Source organism: Molothrus ater, chromosome 4, assembly GCF_012460135.2.
Source record: "Molothrus ater isolate BHLD 08-10-18 breed brown headed cowbird chromosome 4, BPBGC_Mater_1.1, whole genome shotgun sequence".
In the NCBI taxonomy this organism is placed as follows: Eukaryota; Metazoa; Chordata; class Aves; order Passeriformes; family Icteridae; genus Molothrus; species Molothrus ater.
Window position 1 is genome coordinate 41,055,071 of NC_050481.2, and position 17,772 is coordinate 41,072,842.

The window sequence follows — 17,772 nt, forward strand, 5'->3', positions numbered from 1 at the left end:
ATTTAAATGAAGGCTTTGTTCTGACTCATTTTAATCATGTGGATAATCTCAAAAGAAATCAAAAGTGATCTGGGTTTGACCCAGATTCCATACCTTCTTTCTCCCCACATATGAGTATACTAAGGTACAGAAAACTGAATGTATCTATAAAGTGTCTAACTGCATACTGGTTTTTCCCTTGACTTAACCAAGAGAAAAGTAACAGTACACTTGAATAGTTCAAGATTATTTATGCAGTTCAGTCCTATAAGAAACTGTATTTAGGAAAGGAAAAGGTTAATTAGAGGAGAGAAAACCAGTTTTGTGCAGTCATCATGGCTGGGGAAAAAACTGCAATAAATACTGTGAACATTTACTATGAATTTACAAATAACATTATTGAAGTCTGCATCTCAGTGTAAGTCAAAAATGGTGGTAGTCCAGACTCCAAAAACCTGTAAACCGATAACAATATTTTAAACAAATTTTTTCAAACTCCATGGAATGCTTGCTTTTAATACTTTGGAACAAGTATTTCTTGAATTGATTTTTTTTTAAGCAAAGCATTTGATACACCTTAGCTGACCTCTCACAACTGTGCAGCAATCATTTCGTACTCCCAAATCTGCTATGCCAATGACTTTTTTTTTTTAACAACTGTTACAAAACACTGTCAGACTGTGACCATGGAAAATTACTACCAAAATACTTGTCTGTGTAATGGGATAACAGACAAGGTCGAACTCTGTTCCCCTCTGACAACCTGTTTGAACAAAATGGAGGAGGAAAAAAGGAAGCATAATTACATGAGAGGTGGCAGCAGTGTTGGTTAAGGTGGTGCCATCTGACACAGCAGACATCTGGCTCAGGGTTGGGGAAGGTGTTTCAGAGCAGTCAGTGGTATCATAGCTACAAGTCTGCAGCTCATCTAGGATGGCAGTGGAGCACTCGCTCAGCGTGCGCGAGGAGCACTCGCTCATGGCAGAGTCTGTGCTCACAGAGGCTGCTTCGCTCCTGTTCCTGGGGGCAGCACTGGCAGCAGCCAGGAACGGGCATTTGTATGGACACTGGGACAGGGCTGGGCTCTGATCAAAGAGGGAAGGCAAAAAATCATCAAGCGTTGGCAAGGAATATGGTACTGGGTGGGTGCCACTGTCTGGTGAGAAAGAGGCTCTGTTAACTGGTACCACAGGAGAAGGAAGAGGCAGTGGAGAAGCTTCTGTTGCTGTTTGTCTGTGTGTCTGTGAAGCATTTACCTCCATCACAGGGGCAGTTACTTTCTGGTTTCCAAGCTGAGATTTGAGGGAAAAAAAATAAGAAAAGAAACAGATTACTTAATGAATAAAGAACTTTTCCCTTTGCCTCTTGCTGGGTGTAGGGAGATTACAGAAGTGTAAGGTTTTCAGCCACCCAAGGAAGTTCACATTTACAAAGATTAGGAAATAAATCAACCATGCTCTATATTAGAGTAGGACAACATGAAAGAAATGAATGCATAAAATACTAGTGGAAGCAATGCCAGAAACCATAGTGTGCTGAGGATGAATATTCATAATGTACTGCAATATTAATGATCTCCATTGTGCATTGAAGGGGTCACACTATTTGATTCTTCACATATATATGAGGCTAGAGAATGTCATGTCCATGTAGTTTTCAAAGTAAAAATGTATCTGCAAGTCTGATCTCGGTAAATGTGACACTTATTTTGTCAAGGATAGGCATGATTTTGAAATTAACTGTAATATAAAGATGAGCAGGACTGCCAGATATACAGGAACACACTTAATGACTATTCATATGATCTGCAAGTAATAGCTGGTAGAATTTTTTGCCTCTTGTGACTGAATACAACTTCTCCACTGCCTCTCTAATGAAAATATTTGGATGATCTTAGAATTTCCAAGCACCCTGGAAGCACCCTGTCACAACCTACTCTATGAAGGGTATGCATAGAAGTCTTTTCAACATTAGAAGACATAAGGATTGTTAGGGTAACTGGTATAAATCTGGGGAACAAAGACTGGGAACACAAGAACAGGACATACTGAAACAAAACATGCCAGTTTGGATTCAGCACAGTTCCTTAAAAGTAGAAGGGAACAATCTCATGAGAGTGCTTCTGAAAACTGCCACACAATGTGTGAGCTTTATGTTCTGTCATTTCAAATCAGTCACAGGCCACTCAGTTTAAACTAGCCCTGCAACTGGCTTTTTGCATCTGCAACTTCTTTTTGAACTAAAGCATGTTGGCATCTAGTATTTGTTAAACAGCTACACAAATCCTTCTATACTGCCTGTTAAACCACAAGCTTTCCATTAATTCCTAAGTATTCAAAATGCTGCCTACTTCAGCACTAAGGGTTTCACTGTTGATAGGGCTGAGGACATCTGGAAAAGCTACTGGGAAAGAGTGTTTGGGATTTTAAATTTATGTAAAACAGAGGACAGTAAGACACTATATGTAGTAAATACCACTATAAAAAGAAACATTCAGTCATCCATATCACCTTGTTATCAGTAATATGGATATTTCCTATGCTTAGACTAGGCAGATGTCTTTAATCATTCAAAAAATGTTTCAAGCCATCAGATTAAAATGCCATTTTGGCATTTTAATCCAAAATCTGAAAATATCTTCTAAAGCCCTTGTGGAAGACTTGGAACACAACCCAGATTATGCTACTTACAAGAGGTCACTGGGGTTCCAGTTGCATAATTCTTGTTGAGATCAACTAGAATTTACACAAATAACCTTACTGAGGTCAATGGGACCATCCCTATAAATAAGAGTTACAGAAAATAATCTTAAGTATGCGAACAGATATTTATTACTATCAATTGTTCCAATTGATTAAAAATAAATCTTTGGCATCATTGGATCTCTAGGGTACACAACAATAGGCAAAAGCTGCTGTTAAAATCTGCAGTCAAAACAGTGAAGAAACTTAGTCAAACAGCTTAAAATCCAAATCTTATTCACAGCAATGTTTCAAATCTACAATTGAACACCCCCCAACTTAATCTTTTCATAGAGGAGATCTGAACAGATTACCTCTTAATTAAAATAATCAATAACTGAGTGTATGACTGTAAAAGGACACAGTATTTTCATAGAGAACTAATTTGCCAATGGAAACTTCAAAAGAACAATGGACTACTATTAAAAATGATGTCATGAAAAATTAGGATGATTATACAGCATAATACATTTAAGATGTTAGCATTTACACACACATATAAGAAACTGCAATTTCACCTCACAGGTACATAAGGGGAGACAGAATCATCATTCATGATGATTTTCAACATCTATGTCATCAGATGATCATATCAAGATCTCCAGCAAAAGACAAGAACCAGATCATGCTGTAATTATGAGGCAGAGCCAAAAAGAAGCTCTGAAGTTCTTGAGACCACTTATCCTCTCAGCATCCCCAGAAGAAAAGTTACATATGACTGAGCCAAAATGTGTAAATTAATCTCTATTTGTTAAAATAGCAGGAAATCTTGGGGAGTTGAGAAATCTAGTAAACCTTCTGGCTCTGAACTGAGGAGATTTCTTGCATGCTTGAGAAAAGAAGGGATAGACAACACAAGGACAGATATTCAGGGTGCATCCAGAGAGCTAATGAAACTGAGATTTTAAAGAATTTAATTTGTTGTGATTGGCAAATAATAGCTGATTATTTGAGCCAAATTCTTAAAAAGAATATAAAGTTGTTATTCTTACAATGCAGACAGAAGGAATGCAGCAATTCTAAGAGCTGATTCCCAACATAAAGCTTCTTGGCTTTATAGAGTAGAACTTCTATTCTGCCTGGCTCTAGAATACTGTCATATATATAATCATCTCTGTGGGAAAGAGTGGCTGAAATTGTGATTTAAAACAGCCTTGTTTTTGAAAACTGATTTAAATCACTTAAAAAGACATGGAATGTTGGTAATCTCAAACACATACAACTGGTTACTACTGATCCATACTTTTCACTGTGCATGCAATCTCAGCTATGAATCATATTTTCTTATATTTTTCAGTGTGAAAAATATGAAAAAGACAAGGCTGAAGGCATTTCAGAAAACTTTTAACACTGGCTCCATTCAGCATGCTTCAGATTAGATTTGTTATTGATATAGCAGCACAAATGCTAGCAGAAGTCAGGCAGATTAAATGCCCAACAAATACTTAATCAATTAAAATGATGAAAAACCAGCTAGACTGTGGCTGTCTTGGGTTGTGGAGCAACACTTGAGAGACAGATAAATGTCATCAGTCTTGATGTGAATTGAAGGTCTGAAGAGCAGCCTTTGCTGCAGACATCTGCTGGTCCTTTGAAATGCTTCCTTTCCATCAAATAGTAAAATGTCAGGCCTGAAGAACACAGCTGGTATCCAATTCATATAAAGTAAACAGCTGACCCTAGTATGGGTCTCAAAATCAGTCATCTCTTGTTTTAATGCAAGATATGTGGGGAGTGGTGTGAGATTAATGACACCAGAGTCCTGGCCTTGCTTCAACAGTCAAGACACAGATAAGGAGACTCAGAGATAAGTGAATAAATTCATTGTGTTAATACATAGCAGAGTTTAGTAATCAACAATCAAATTACACCCATACATTTGCATAAATGGGTAAAAATACCTCTATTTTTAATTATTAAAAGCTGATTTCAAAATGTCCAAACTAATGCTGCAAATTATATTCCAATGCCCATTTTTCTACCTAGCCCTCTTATTCTAAACTCAGTATAAGGAGGTATAGTTCAGCCCTTGTCTAAAGCAATACTAGTAATGCAGAACTTAAAATGAAAAATACATGCCAAATTTTCTTTACTTCACATCTGTCCCCAGAATGCTGAAACCAGTTTTCTCTTTGTTCCATATCACTCTACATATTGCCAATACCTAAAACTCAGAAATGTACTAGATGAATTGATTTAGACTTTTTTTTTAAATTCTGTGTTTATTTTCATTGATGCACATTTCTACAGCTATAAGGCTGTCAAAAGAAACACTTTCATAAACATCTGCTATAGATGTTTTACTCCTCCAGGACATCAGGATTAAACCAAGTGTTCAATTCATCTGGGGAATTCAAATAACAAAAAAAAATGCTTTGCAACCTCAGTTTCAGAGAGTAATATCTAGAACACCAGGACACTTAGGAACCCAGGAACAAAGTAATTAAAAAAAAAAAGAGGTGATTATTTCTGAAGATGCAGTTCAGAATTCTTCATCAGTTTATAACTTCTTCTTATAAGAAACTTGGACAATAAAATTTACCTCTACTGGTTTCATACTAGGAAATGCCAATTTCTCTGTTGAGATGGATACAGTCATTGCTCCTGTATCTGCAGTGTGGTACAAAGAAGCAGTATCTCTTGGAACTGTAATAATGTAACAATATTGAGTAACCTGAATGCTTCTATTTTCATATATACTTTTAAGGCGTTTAACCTTTCTCTGAGTAGGAGTGTTTACAAAATGTCACTCAGTGAGTCATAGCACACTTCTGCTTGCTCCTAAAGTTTCAACAGATAAGCACTGAAATTCAGTGCAAATGGGAGCACAAACAGCAAGATACATTAACCTGGACCACACAAGCTCCCTCTGAGCTGTATATTTCCATACTTTGTGACAAAATACAGTTGTACATGTTGGCTATACACAGATAACCCACATGCACAGTATTTCTTCTTTACTATCTCTTAAGAAGAGATAATTACCTGATCTTACCTCATTCTCCTTCACATACATAAACCCAGATGCAGAGGGAGAGTTGCACCTTTCTAAGTCTATTTGGTTTTTGAGAGTTACTCTGGCAACTTTAAACACTGCTGACAGGCCTAATCTACAGTCTGAGAGCATCCTCTGAGGACAGAGCTTGACATACAACTTATAAGCTGCAGGTAAAAAAGTATTTTAACTCCTACACAAAGTCCTGTAGAGCTTGCAGATCTAAAATAATTTAAAAAATGAAAATACTATCCTGCATGAAAGTTAATTTTCTATGTGAGAGAAATTGTGACCTTTGCAAATACTATGATATATAGCACTAAAGGGATCTTAATATTTGGCATTAGCTAGAACAGTTTCAAGGTTTTAAACTGAGACCTGAGTCAGAAAATAAATATTTTTTAAACATATAGCTGCAGCCTTTATTTCTAATCTTAGTTCATGGCATCTTCATTTTGGGAACTCACCTGATGCACATTTTTACACAATCTCACATGCTGATTTGTACTCTAGTTTTTGGTACGTATTTTAGCAAGGAGCTACAAAAACCCACTGGCTCCACCACTCAATTGTGATGCCAAATACGCCCCCCTTCATTAGAATTTATTTCAAAATTTAACATCACAGAAAATGTCAGCTGCATTTTGCAGATAAGAGATCCATAAAGGGATACAGCTTGAAAAGATGGCTACATGACTTAATGATCTCTGTGATCAAGTGAAATTTTTCTCCTTTTATTCAGAGCAACCCAGTCACCAAATTTCTGATAGTGCTTCCCACATCCTGAAATCAAGGAGAAAGCAGAAAACTAAGTGCAGAATTGCCAAATAAGCCACAGATACTTTTCTGATTTTACAGCTTGAAGTGAAACTAAACAAGATTCTAAATTAATGTGATTCTAAATTAATGCAAAATGTGTTTTGACTTTTAAAATTTTAAAATAGCAGCTAGAAGATGAATTATTTTTAGTTTTTTTGATTCAACTTTGAGTATTATTCTTAATCATAAAAAGGTATTTCCCCTAATCTTTATTAGCTATCATACTTTCTGTTTGAGAGATTTATCTGCCCATATATAATGCATAATATTCTAACAGGCTGAGCAACTATTTTTAAGTGAAAAGATAACAGATGCAAAAGTTGAATTGGCCACACCTACACCTGTTCTGCTGTTTGACAGTATCCTTTGATACCCATATTTAAAAGACTTGCAATATCTTCATATCTACCCTATCTACCAGAAAAAGCTGTGGCTCAGCTTTCCTTGCTGTTCCTGACATGGATTCTTTACTGTGGCTCTTGCTTGAACTGACTTGTCTTACCTGACAAAAATCACTGAGAAGCAGACTGGTTCTTCTAAAGGGTAAAGCAACTTGTTTTTTCTCAAAATGTTCTAAATTTTATGCAGTCTAAAAGAAGGATTTAAGATGACAGATTTGTGTCTAGTCTTGAGGAGGAAAAATGTGCTTATTGCTTCTGTGCTCCTATTTTTTAATGGAGAGAATTCAAAAGGAGCATTGCAGACTGTTGCCATATAATTTAACAGAGCTCTGTTCTGATTAAAAATTTTGTTTGGCATTTGAAGAGGGAGACAGACATATCACAACTTTAAAACTACCCTGTTTTTAATGCAGATACTTATGTCTTCCAGAGTAGAAACCTGGTTAAATGTGATGCTCTGAAAGAACCTCAGTCTGGAAAAGCAAAGGTGTTACTACTATTGACAATAGGGCTGTAAATGGACTTTTTAATTTACAAGATAGTGCTGTATTTACTTCAGAGTAGCCTCAATGATTCCAGCAGAACTAGATGAACACAAATATGCCATGATGGGATTTTCCCTCAGCCAAAGCTTTGAGGCAGACATGCCTAGACCTACAGCAATCTGTACATCCATTTCAAACACAGATAAGCTGTTATATTGGTAGATGTACTAAAATAATTATCTTTTTAAATAGAAAAACCCTAATGTGGCTACATAAAGCAGAGTAGAAATTAAAAAGCCTATTCAGAGCTCTTCTTTTGCCTAGTATGTATTCACTGCTGCTTTCTTGTGCCCAGGCTTATTTTATTTGACTCAGGCAGTTTCTGAATGGTGACAAACCCTGCTCAGCCTCCTCTGGTCCTACACTGTGTGTCTGATACTCCAATTCCTCCTAGGTGAGATCAGCATAGTTAAAGAATTTTCATTTCAGTAGGTGTAAGGTATAGGGGAAACAGATGGACCTAGAAGTTCAGTGCCCCGTGATGTTTCATATGGAGGTTGTTGACAAAGAATTTACAGACCCATTTTCTTTAAAAAGCTCTTTTGCACAGGACACATAGGAGATGCCAGTGCCCAGCCTTGCAGAAAGCACTGACTCACAAAATTTACTTTTTGTGGCCCTAGAAAACTGACACAGCTGCATTATTAAGATCCCCCCAACCCAAACCAACCCAATCCAACCCAACCTTACTTGATCCTTCCAGCATCTAAGGCAGCATAACCCTCTAATGCAATCCTCTCTAGGAAGAGCCACTTGAGCAGATGCATCACCTACAGTACACTAATTTCCTATGTTGCATTTGCACTCTGTAAAGTGCTCACAGATGAATAAAGAAGTCTGCCTTCCATCTCAGCTAAGTTTTTTTTTTTTCAATAACCTTCCAAAACCTTCAGTTTTTGTTCATTTCTGTTTTTGTCCACATGACAGGTAGTTTTACCCAGAAAACACAAGATCTAACTTTGGTAATGTAAGTATAACTAAACAGATGGTTATTAAGTGATTCATGAAGATCTAAAATAAAAGATGGAAAAATTAAATATACCACATGGCATTCTGCAGCCTGTGAAGAAGGAAGAACTGTAGACTTTTGTCCCAAGTCCTTTGAAGACATCTTTGAAGTGTCTGGAGAAATACTAGGTGGATGATCTTGGATTTCAGGCTCTGCTTTATTGTCAGGGGTGGGAACTATCTGAACGGAAAGAGATGCTGTGTGTATCTCAGGCGTGGGGTTACAGGCAGGTGAGACAGGCCTCTGTGAAAACCCTGGCTCTTCAACAGGCTTGAGCTGTTGCTGTGAATGACAAGGAATGCTACTTGCTGGGTCACGTGTCCGGGTTAATTTCAGGGTAGATATCTTACGTTTTTGAGACTGCTGCCTCTGGCCTTGATGGAGAGTGGTGCTAATGCCAGCTACTGTGCCTGCGTCTGCGCTGGAGACTGAGGGCAGGGGTTTAATGATTTTCTGTGCATAGGACACACTTGTGTTAGATATTTGAGAAGACATTGTCTCCTGCACAAATGTCTCACTAGTGTAATAGGCAGTATCTGAGAGGAGGTGTTTAGCTGGGCCAGCAGTTCCTGCCTGGAGATTAATTTCGTTCTCGGGATTAGTTACTCTTGCTTTCCGAAAGCTTTCTTTTCTAGGAGGTGGCAGAGGTGCCTTATTTGCCAAAAGCATCCACACAGAGCAAAATAACATTGAAGAAGAAACAGAAAGAAAGTAAATGTTAGTAGGAGATATAGTTCAGTTTTACTTTTATATTTAAACAAAGGAACTAGCAAATTAAAGGGCTTCATCTCAACATTGCTGAAGTCAATGAACAACTAAATTGGTCAGGTTCCCACCACCATTTCCTGTGCAACTTCTGTTTAAAAAGCCACATGTTCCGTTTACTCAGACCAAAGTGGGATCAGAAAGGATCAGAAGGAAGCCCACAGTCATTCATTTTCTTTTAAAAAAACAATTCTTACACTGAAAAAGAATTATTGCTGTGAAAGCATTCAGGTATGTAAGTACTCCATGATCTTAGATAGCAAGCAATTATTCACAGGTAACACACATGTATAAAACACAGAGCCTCTTAATCTTTTGAATTAAAATAGTACCAGAGAGAGTATTAAAATTGGTATGTTGATTTTTTTTTTACAATAAAGATGTTCCTAAGTGTGGAGGTGTTTTTTTGTTAATGTTGTGTGGTTTTTTGCTTGTGTTTTTTTTTTTTTGTTTCTGTTTTTAGTATGCTCTAATTACATTGTTCTGCAAAACAGGCAGAAGTGTTTTCTACCATATAATTAATACATCTTAATCCTCAGATATTTTGATGACCGGTGGATTTTTCCAAGTGTAAACTGTTAATAAATACTCTTTGAAGTTTGGGAACACTCCTAGAAAGCTTTTACTTGTGTATGACCTAGTTTTATTTAGCAGTCTTGCTCACTGAAAGCAAATTCTGGTAATTAACCTGGGGGCACACAGCCTGTGTGGGGTATGCTTTATCTATGCAGCAAACCAGCCTTTAGTGACCCACATGAGCAGGTGATTCACACTGTCTGCAAGACATCAGGCAATGTTTCATAGAGGTATCCCATCCATATGTGCTAACCCCCAGCAGTGGTGTAGCATTAAATGTGGTGTGTCCAGTTTTACCTGAGTTGGTGATTTTTTATCCTGTAGGTTTGGCCGCACGCTCCTGAAGCCTTTTGCTGAAAGAGATGAGCTGCTAGCATCTCCATTCAGTGTCTCTCTGCTGCCATCATTGTAAGATCGCCAAGCTTTTGCAAACAGAAAAGAATGAAACCATTTTTTGGGTGTGATTAGTAGATCTGCACTGCTCTCAACATAGCAACCCACCTACTAAACAAACTGCACAACTGACAGTGATGCTGTTTTACCATGGAAGTTATAAGAACATGGCTAAAGCTGCCACTCTACAAAATATTAATCTTTAAAAGTTCAGAAAATTCAAGCATTGACAACAGTTCTGGTATTGGGCAGGTAGACATCTCCACAATTTTCATACAGACTGTGGATTTTTAACCTTGAGAGTCCTTTTGAGGTTATGGTGCTTCAGCCCCTGTATAAATCAGGCTCAAGTTTCTTCACTTTCAGATTACATTCTTGAACTTCATGGCTGTGTTAGATTTTGAAAAACATCTCAACTCATGTAAGGTTAGCTGGTCATGGCAGTTTCAAAAATTTCACCACAGTACCCTAGTTGTTCCAATAGTGTTCCAATCTTATTGCAAAATCTAAATTACACCTCTATTTTCCTGCCAACCATGTTTTTTTTTTTTTTCTCCATCCTCAGACCTGGAATGCCCTCAAAGCGTTGGCCAAACACAGAGGGAGATGTTGAAGACAAAATACCGTAAGAGGCTGGGAACAGTGACACATTATGTGAGCAGGCTGCTAAGTGAAGGTGGGCAGAACTCGCAATCCTGAGTAAGGCACTAAAAAGGAAATAGCAAGTACCACTGAATGGTGCCACAGTGATGAAGCTAAAGGTGGCAAATTAGCAGTCTGGTTTTTTCCCACACATTTCATTTTTTGACAACATATTCTGTGTTACATGAAATAACTGCTTTCAAATGAGCCCTGAATTTGAGGTCTTAACCATTAATAATTAGAATTACCTAATTTCAGTGGTGCTTTCCTTGAAGAATGAGGAAGTATGGAATAATGAAATCAAATAAATAGAAGATTATTGCAATTAATCCACTTACATGGTATTACACTGATACATAAATAATACAGTGTTTCATTTACCTGAATCTGGAGACTGAGAATCAGACCCTGAAAAAGAAATATCCAATATTAATTTGTGTTAGAAATAAATCAAATTTGCAAAAAACACACAGAAGTATTGATAAGAAGCAGTTCTGCCTGTCTAATGAATATTTAGTATGTTTTACTTGTTATGAATATTTTTAGGTAAACAATCTTCATAAATTATTTTTTAAAACTAATCTAGCTTCTGACAATCATTTTAAAACAACACTCAAATTCCTTTCCTTGAGAAGAGTTTTTAAATCAAGTTTCAGTAAAAAGTTTGTAATAAGTAAAACGTCTTTTTCATGCTTTGTTATCTTGAAAGAAAATACAGTGGGTGTGAGACCCAAAACACAGATCAAAAGCAAAATTAATTTACTAATTTATTAATTTACAAATGTAATTAATTTTTTCCTAAGTATTCCTGATTTTTTTTCATGAATGACTACTAAACATAGGCAGAGAGGAATTAAAAACACTTTCTAAAAAGCACTGTAGAAGTAATACATCTGTCAGTGTGATAGGAAATAGTGCTACCCTTCTCCTCCTGGCAAAGTAACATGGCAGGAATGCACAACAGCAGAAAAAAAGCCATTCAGCAGTTTTTTCTCAGTGGTTGGTGGTGATACCTGAGGCCAATAGGTTTGGAGAGCTCTGAACCCTCTTCACAGCTGTTAGTGTGACAGACATTGCAGCACGTTTGCGAGCACACCCACCGCTATCTGGAAGCACAAAACAATACAGACAGCAGCCCCAGACAAAGGGAGCAAGCACATGCAACACATCACACTGTGAGATATGCCAAACACACATGAAAATAAACATGCAGTTAAGGAACTGCTGCAGAAATCTGTGAATTTGCAGGTTTGGCAGATTAGCAGAATACATAAAATTTCACAGGCTTTAAATAACAATAAACCTCACAGAGAATAAGTGAAGAAAGCTGTGTTTAATACTTAATCCACTAGGGAAATATATACACTCTGTTACCTGAAAGACTGCTTAATTACAGCTAATTAGCAAAGGCAAACAAGTAATCAAAATAAAGGCTTAAGCATTTCAGAATAATATTAATCAATAATCTGCACTGTAAAATAATTTCATTGTAGGCATTAGAAAGACACCATTCATAAACTAAGCTCATGTTTGATCAGCTGACAAAGTACTTTTGTTCCTTTTGGATCTTTTATGCTCCAGAAACAAAATTACCAGTGAAGGCATAATTTTTTTTTTCATTTTGATGAAATGAGCTGGTTGTCCCTCTTCCCCTTTTTTATCTAATGTAAGTTAAAAAAATAAAAGAAATATATATCTGGAACTGAATAACATTCTGAGGAAATGACTAGAAATCTAAAATAATTTTTAAAAAATGAGGTATAGAAAAGCCTTCCTTCTGGATCTTGCTCAACTCCCTTCTTTATTCTACTCCTCTCTCACTGGAGCTGCCATTACATTTTATAAATACTCTCTTATTATTAGAAGACAGAACTTAGCTTTTTAGCAACTCTAGCATAGTTGTAAAATAAAGTTAATAAATATTCTTTGCAATTATATTTAACTAGAGTATTTTTCTGCTCTTCACTAAAAGAATTATTTTTAGTATTTAATACTACTGAGATTTGATTTAGTGCTTCAAGGAAGTCAAGAACTACAAGTATGATAAATGCCTTTTTATTTCTGTAGCCTATGACAGGGAGTTTTATAAAATTAAGGTGTTTATGAAGAACTGCAACCTATTTGCAGAAAGTATCTGCCATAATAGCAGTGATTTGAGCCACAGAGTCATTTCTAACCCAGGTCTGCAAGAGAAGTAAGCTCCTGGTATTTCTTTGCTCATTCCAATATCCCCCTGCTACTTCAATCTTTCCAATACTCCCCTGGCCACAGGCCCTGTAGGATATGCATTAAGAAGTTGTTAACATTGGCAAACATCAGAGCCACTGCCTTAGAGGAAAGTGGTACCAAAGACTCATTGCCAATTCCAAGGTGCAAGGCAAAAGGCCAAATCATTTCAGCCAGCAGTAGTTGAAAGCACTACATTACCCGCCATTAATTATTGGCATTGTACATGTGACACAAAGGCAATGGCTATCAAATCTGTACATGTGTTTTAGTTTGCTTACATAAATACAGAATGGAAATGGTAATTGAAATTACATTTTCCCTTCTTGTATTCCTTTTCCTCCACCATTGACATCCAACAGAGGTAATTCCAATGAGATTTGGTGATGTGTTAATACTGAGGTTCTCTTCTAATCTGAATATTGGCAGACTTTGAAAGCATACACTTAATATAAGCTAACGTGCAAAAAAAAAATTTTATACTGTCACAGCTCTTATTCAAATTCAGTGGCAATTTATTTGTAATTTTTCAAGAGATACCTTCCTGAATTTCATGATAGAGAAAGTGAAGACCATGACAAAATGACTACAAACATTTAATTATTTTAACTTCAGGAAATTCTGCTTCCATTTAGTTTTTCATGTAACTCAATTGAGTCAGAGTTTTATACTTCATGGACCCATAATCTAGCAAAGTGTTTTACCTTCATGCAAGAGAAATAAAACAGATTTTAACTGACTACATACAATATTTACCCCTATATATATAATTTATATATATTCACAAGTCTGTTCCTGCATTATTTATCAGTATCTGTAGAAAAAATAATGAGATCTAATTAGCATTCAGTTAAGACATAACCTCACATTTATATGATGTTGAGTTGTGCAAAATTTCTAGTAGAATAGGAATGTGTGTGGCTAAGCACATATTGATGCATGATGGGTTCCATCCTCTCATCTCTGTTCAGGCCAGGCTCCCATTAAGTGGAGTGTGGAGTATTAAGAAACAGTAAGGAAGACTGAATTAATGATCTTCTGCTCATTTCACTTACAAACTATAAGCAATTATATCACATAGCTGTTACTTAAGGAACAAATGAGGTTATATGAAACATTCTATACAAAACGTTTGCATATATAAAAAATGTGGGCACAAATACGCATACACACACTCACAATTCCTTTGACCTGAAAAGTTCTTCAGGAAAGAGTCCTGTCTAACTAGAAATTGCTTTAACATTGAAGGAAAGGAGACTCAAATCAGCTAAGGTCTGCAGGCAGTGCTAGAATATGAAGTCAGGCAATAATTCACAATCAAAACAGCTGCCTAAAATGTAATTGCAGCTTCTTTTTCTCTTCCTCTCTTAATTGTTTCCACATTTAACCCTTCCCCCTAAATTCACAGCCCCAAGAGCTGCTCCCACTAGAGACAGCATAATCCTCAGTGAGCTGTGTATCTGTATTTGACAAATGGTCTACTGGTTGGGTCCTGCCCCAAAGCCAGATGGAGACGATTCAAAACACCACCATTTCATTTGTAAGAGCAAGGGCTGGGTTTCTTAAAAAGACTGTTTCGGAGAGTTAGTAAAAGCAGGGGCATGAACAAAGACGGCAAAGATGAAAGGATGCTGACCTTGTGTGAAGGGGTGAGAGAGAGCAGCCAGGGGCAAGAAATTTTTAATAAGCTCTTAAAGCTTATTAAAGAAAAGAAAAATGGCATCCAAACATTAGGTTTGCTGATTATTATTCTATTCACTGAAATTGTGAATTGTATAATTTTTCCTTTTGTCTGCACAGTGAATTCTAGTTTAGAAGTCTTTAGAGCAGGGCTTCTTACTCCTTACTTGCATTCTGACCTTTTGAGGTAAAAATATAATGCTGGGTCCAACCGTCCAGGACAGACCAAGCTGCTGCCTCTTTATGTCCCCAGGTCCAACCAGGAGGGAGATTGGAAATGCCTTCCTAGCAGACAGATGTACACACCACATCCATACATGGCCAGACACACAGCCCCAAGCCCTCACACCAACATGGCACAATGGCCTCACACCCTCTCCTCTCTGGCTGAAGCTCCAACAGGGAGAATGGCACATGTGGACAGAGTGGATCCTTCCAGCAACTAACTGGGCTCAAACATTGAATCTGCCACTCATTCCATGCCTGCTCTCCTGGGACAGACCTGGACAAGGGAGACCCTTTGTTCCTTGGGTCACCCTAATTCGTGTTCTTGCCTGCCCTTGTGTCCCTGTGCTCTTCCAGGCTTATGGAGACAGATAGGCCTTTGATGGCTCCCATGATGGGTCTGGGAATATCCTGGCAGGGCAGGCTATTACTTGGGCTTCTACTCCTTCCACTCTTTGTCTGAATTCAGTTTTGCATGTGCTGATGAGTTTTTTACAACACAATCCACACTGACAGGTAAACTTATTATTTGGTTCTTTCATGCTGCTAAAATTTAATTTTTTTGTAGAATGCCTGGAACTCAAGCCCACCTAATTTACTTCAGTGATTTAAAAGTGGCTTAATAATCTGCTCAGGAACTCTACATGGACCCAAGAAATTATGTTCTTGTCTCCCAGACAAAATGTAAGAGAATAGTCCATGTAATGACTTCCATTAATAATTTTAACAAATAGATAATATTAGCAGTCTTCCAGAACTGAATACTTTTCACTCTTGGCTGTTCTTTATGTGCTTCATCTAATGCAAACAGCTAACTTGTTTAACAGCTTTAAAATTAGATGCATTTATCAAGAATGATCTGTGTGAAATTCAGCCAAAATATTTACAGATGAACACTAAGAATCTGTTTTAACTATTAACAGGAGCTATGCATGCACATATGCATAATGAACAATAAGGACATTTATCCTGTGTTTTAATCTGATGTGAGTTTCAGGGGCAGATCATGTTTTCTGTGAGTTAGTTAAGCAACCAAGTTAATGATGTTCATCAATCTGTAAAATACCTGAAGACTTATTGAAGAAACCCCCTAAATATAGGTTTAAATATGATTCTGTTGATGATTGCTTACTCTGGGTTTAAAAACACACACAAATTCTATGAGACTATTTTAGATTTATGACAACATTTTAACTCCAAAAGGAAGCAGAAGCCAAAGTACCCTTGATACTTCTGAAAAACCTAATCTGTATCTTACCTCTGCTTCTTTGCTTTTGCAAAAATGTTTCATTGCCTTATGCTGCTGAATATTCCTTCCTAACATGTGGAACAGAATTAACATCAAATGCTAAAAGATCTCTCCCATATATGGTAGAGTATTGCAAACCAAGGCTCTTCAAAACATTTTCTCTGTAGACAAAAATATCTTCCGGAGGGTTTGCTGAGACAGACTGCCAAGTCTGCAGCCACAGGGAAGGAACTCTGGATTAGAGGAACCCAGTCTAAGCAGTAGATTTACTTTTTATTTTTAAAGCTGCATATACATTAGCTTTGCCACTCCACCAGTTACTGGCATCAAACTAGAGAGCTCATTTATCTGCAGGAGTCATTGATGAAAGGCATATTTTTAAAACAAACTAGTGGCAAATCAATAGCAACTGATAACCTACAATTGCACCATGTACAAATTTCTGTTATAAAGCAGTGAAATAAAAAAAAAAAACCACCAACCCCAAACCAAAGCTGTAGGTAGCACTCATGTTCAAAAGACAGCATACTGTAGAAAGAAAAAAGGTAAAAAAAAAAAAAGGAAAGAAGAAACAAAAAAAAGGAAATAGCTAGACCAGAACAGCACATAGAACAGCTTCCACCTGAGTCACTCTTTCTTAATGAAGTAATGCTTTAGATAGGTGCAAGGATAGGTGTAAGACATTCACTTTTACACCCTACTCACATGTGTTTAATTTTTTTTACAGTCAGAAAACAATCTACCTCAATAAGATAATTGATAAGAATTGCCACATTTTGCCAATACCTTCCTTTCAGTGCAGCTGATAACATGCACATTAATATCAAGCACATAGAAGATGAAAAAAATGTTTTCACTGTCCAAGTGCAGAGTAGATTAAAGTTCAACCTAAAATCGTGGTATCTTTAGGTAACTGGAGAGGATTTCAGGTGTGTTCAGGTTTTAAGGTCTGTTTTTAAGGCTCCTGTGTGATCAGAAGACTCCCAATCCCCAAGAGAAGTCATTCAGCTGCAGATTATTTAAATCTTATTTCTTCTCTCTTGAGAATTCATAACTTACATAAAAAATCTTAGTACATCGAACAACATCAAATTCATAATTGACATCAAAAATCTTAGTACAACATCATACTTTGGAGCCACAGTAGTACAAACTGGCAATTTACCTCTTTATTAATATTTTTTGAAGTAGAAGCTATAAAATTACCTCTGTCATGTGATTTTGACTCATATGATGGCAATGCACAATGTAATTATAGTATGATGATTAGGAAAGTTACATCTGAAATTACAGTTCCGTGAAACAAGTTGTATTTTAGTACTACCTGGATTATGCAGACTGACACATTTAGAAAAGACATCTCCACCAAAAATGAGAAAGGAATGGGAAAAATTTCAAATAGTATTTTTATAAATGAAAAATACACCACTTTGATTAGGATTTGAAAAACAATTAAGAACAACCAAACTTTGGGGAACAAAACACACTCAAAACACACTCAAACGAGAAACTTAATTTCTCCTGTTT

General features: G+C 36.8%; 1 protein-coding gene across 26 annotated transcripts in view; it reads right to left on the reverse strand.

Moving 5' to 3' along the window:
• The window catches only part of SORBS2 (sorbin and SH3 domain containing 2), a 145,061-nt gene that overhangs the window by 59,296 nt on the left and 67,993 nt on the right, over positions 1–17,772 (reverse strand). For 8 of the 26 annotated variants that reach the window (XM_054514708.1, XM_054514704.1, XM_054514703.1 and 5 more), the window contains exons 1-5: positions 11,879–11,954; positions 11,247–11,273; positions 10,128–10,252; positions 8,523–9,140; positions 786–1,271 (exon numbers count right to left, since the gene is read on the reverse strand). In XM_054514708.1, the coding sequence (XP_054370683.1) occupies positions 786–1,271; positions 8,523–9,140; positions 10,128–10,252; positions 11,247–11,273; positions 11,879–11,939 (1,317 nt within the window). In that variant the 5' untranslated portion in view covers positions 11,940–11,954. Of the gene's footprint in view, positions 1–785; positions 1,272–8,522; positions 9,141–10,127; positions 10,253–11,246; positions 11,274–11,878; positions 11,972–17,772 lie in introns of those variants that run through there. The other 18 variants (XM_054514689.1, XM_054514690.1, XM_054514710.1 and 15 more) reach the window with 6 other exon arrangements.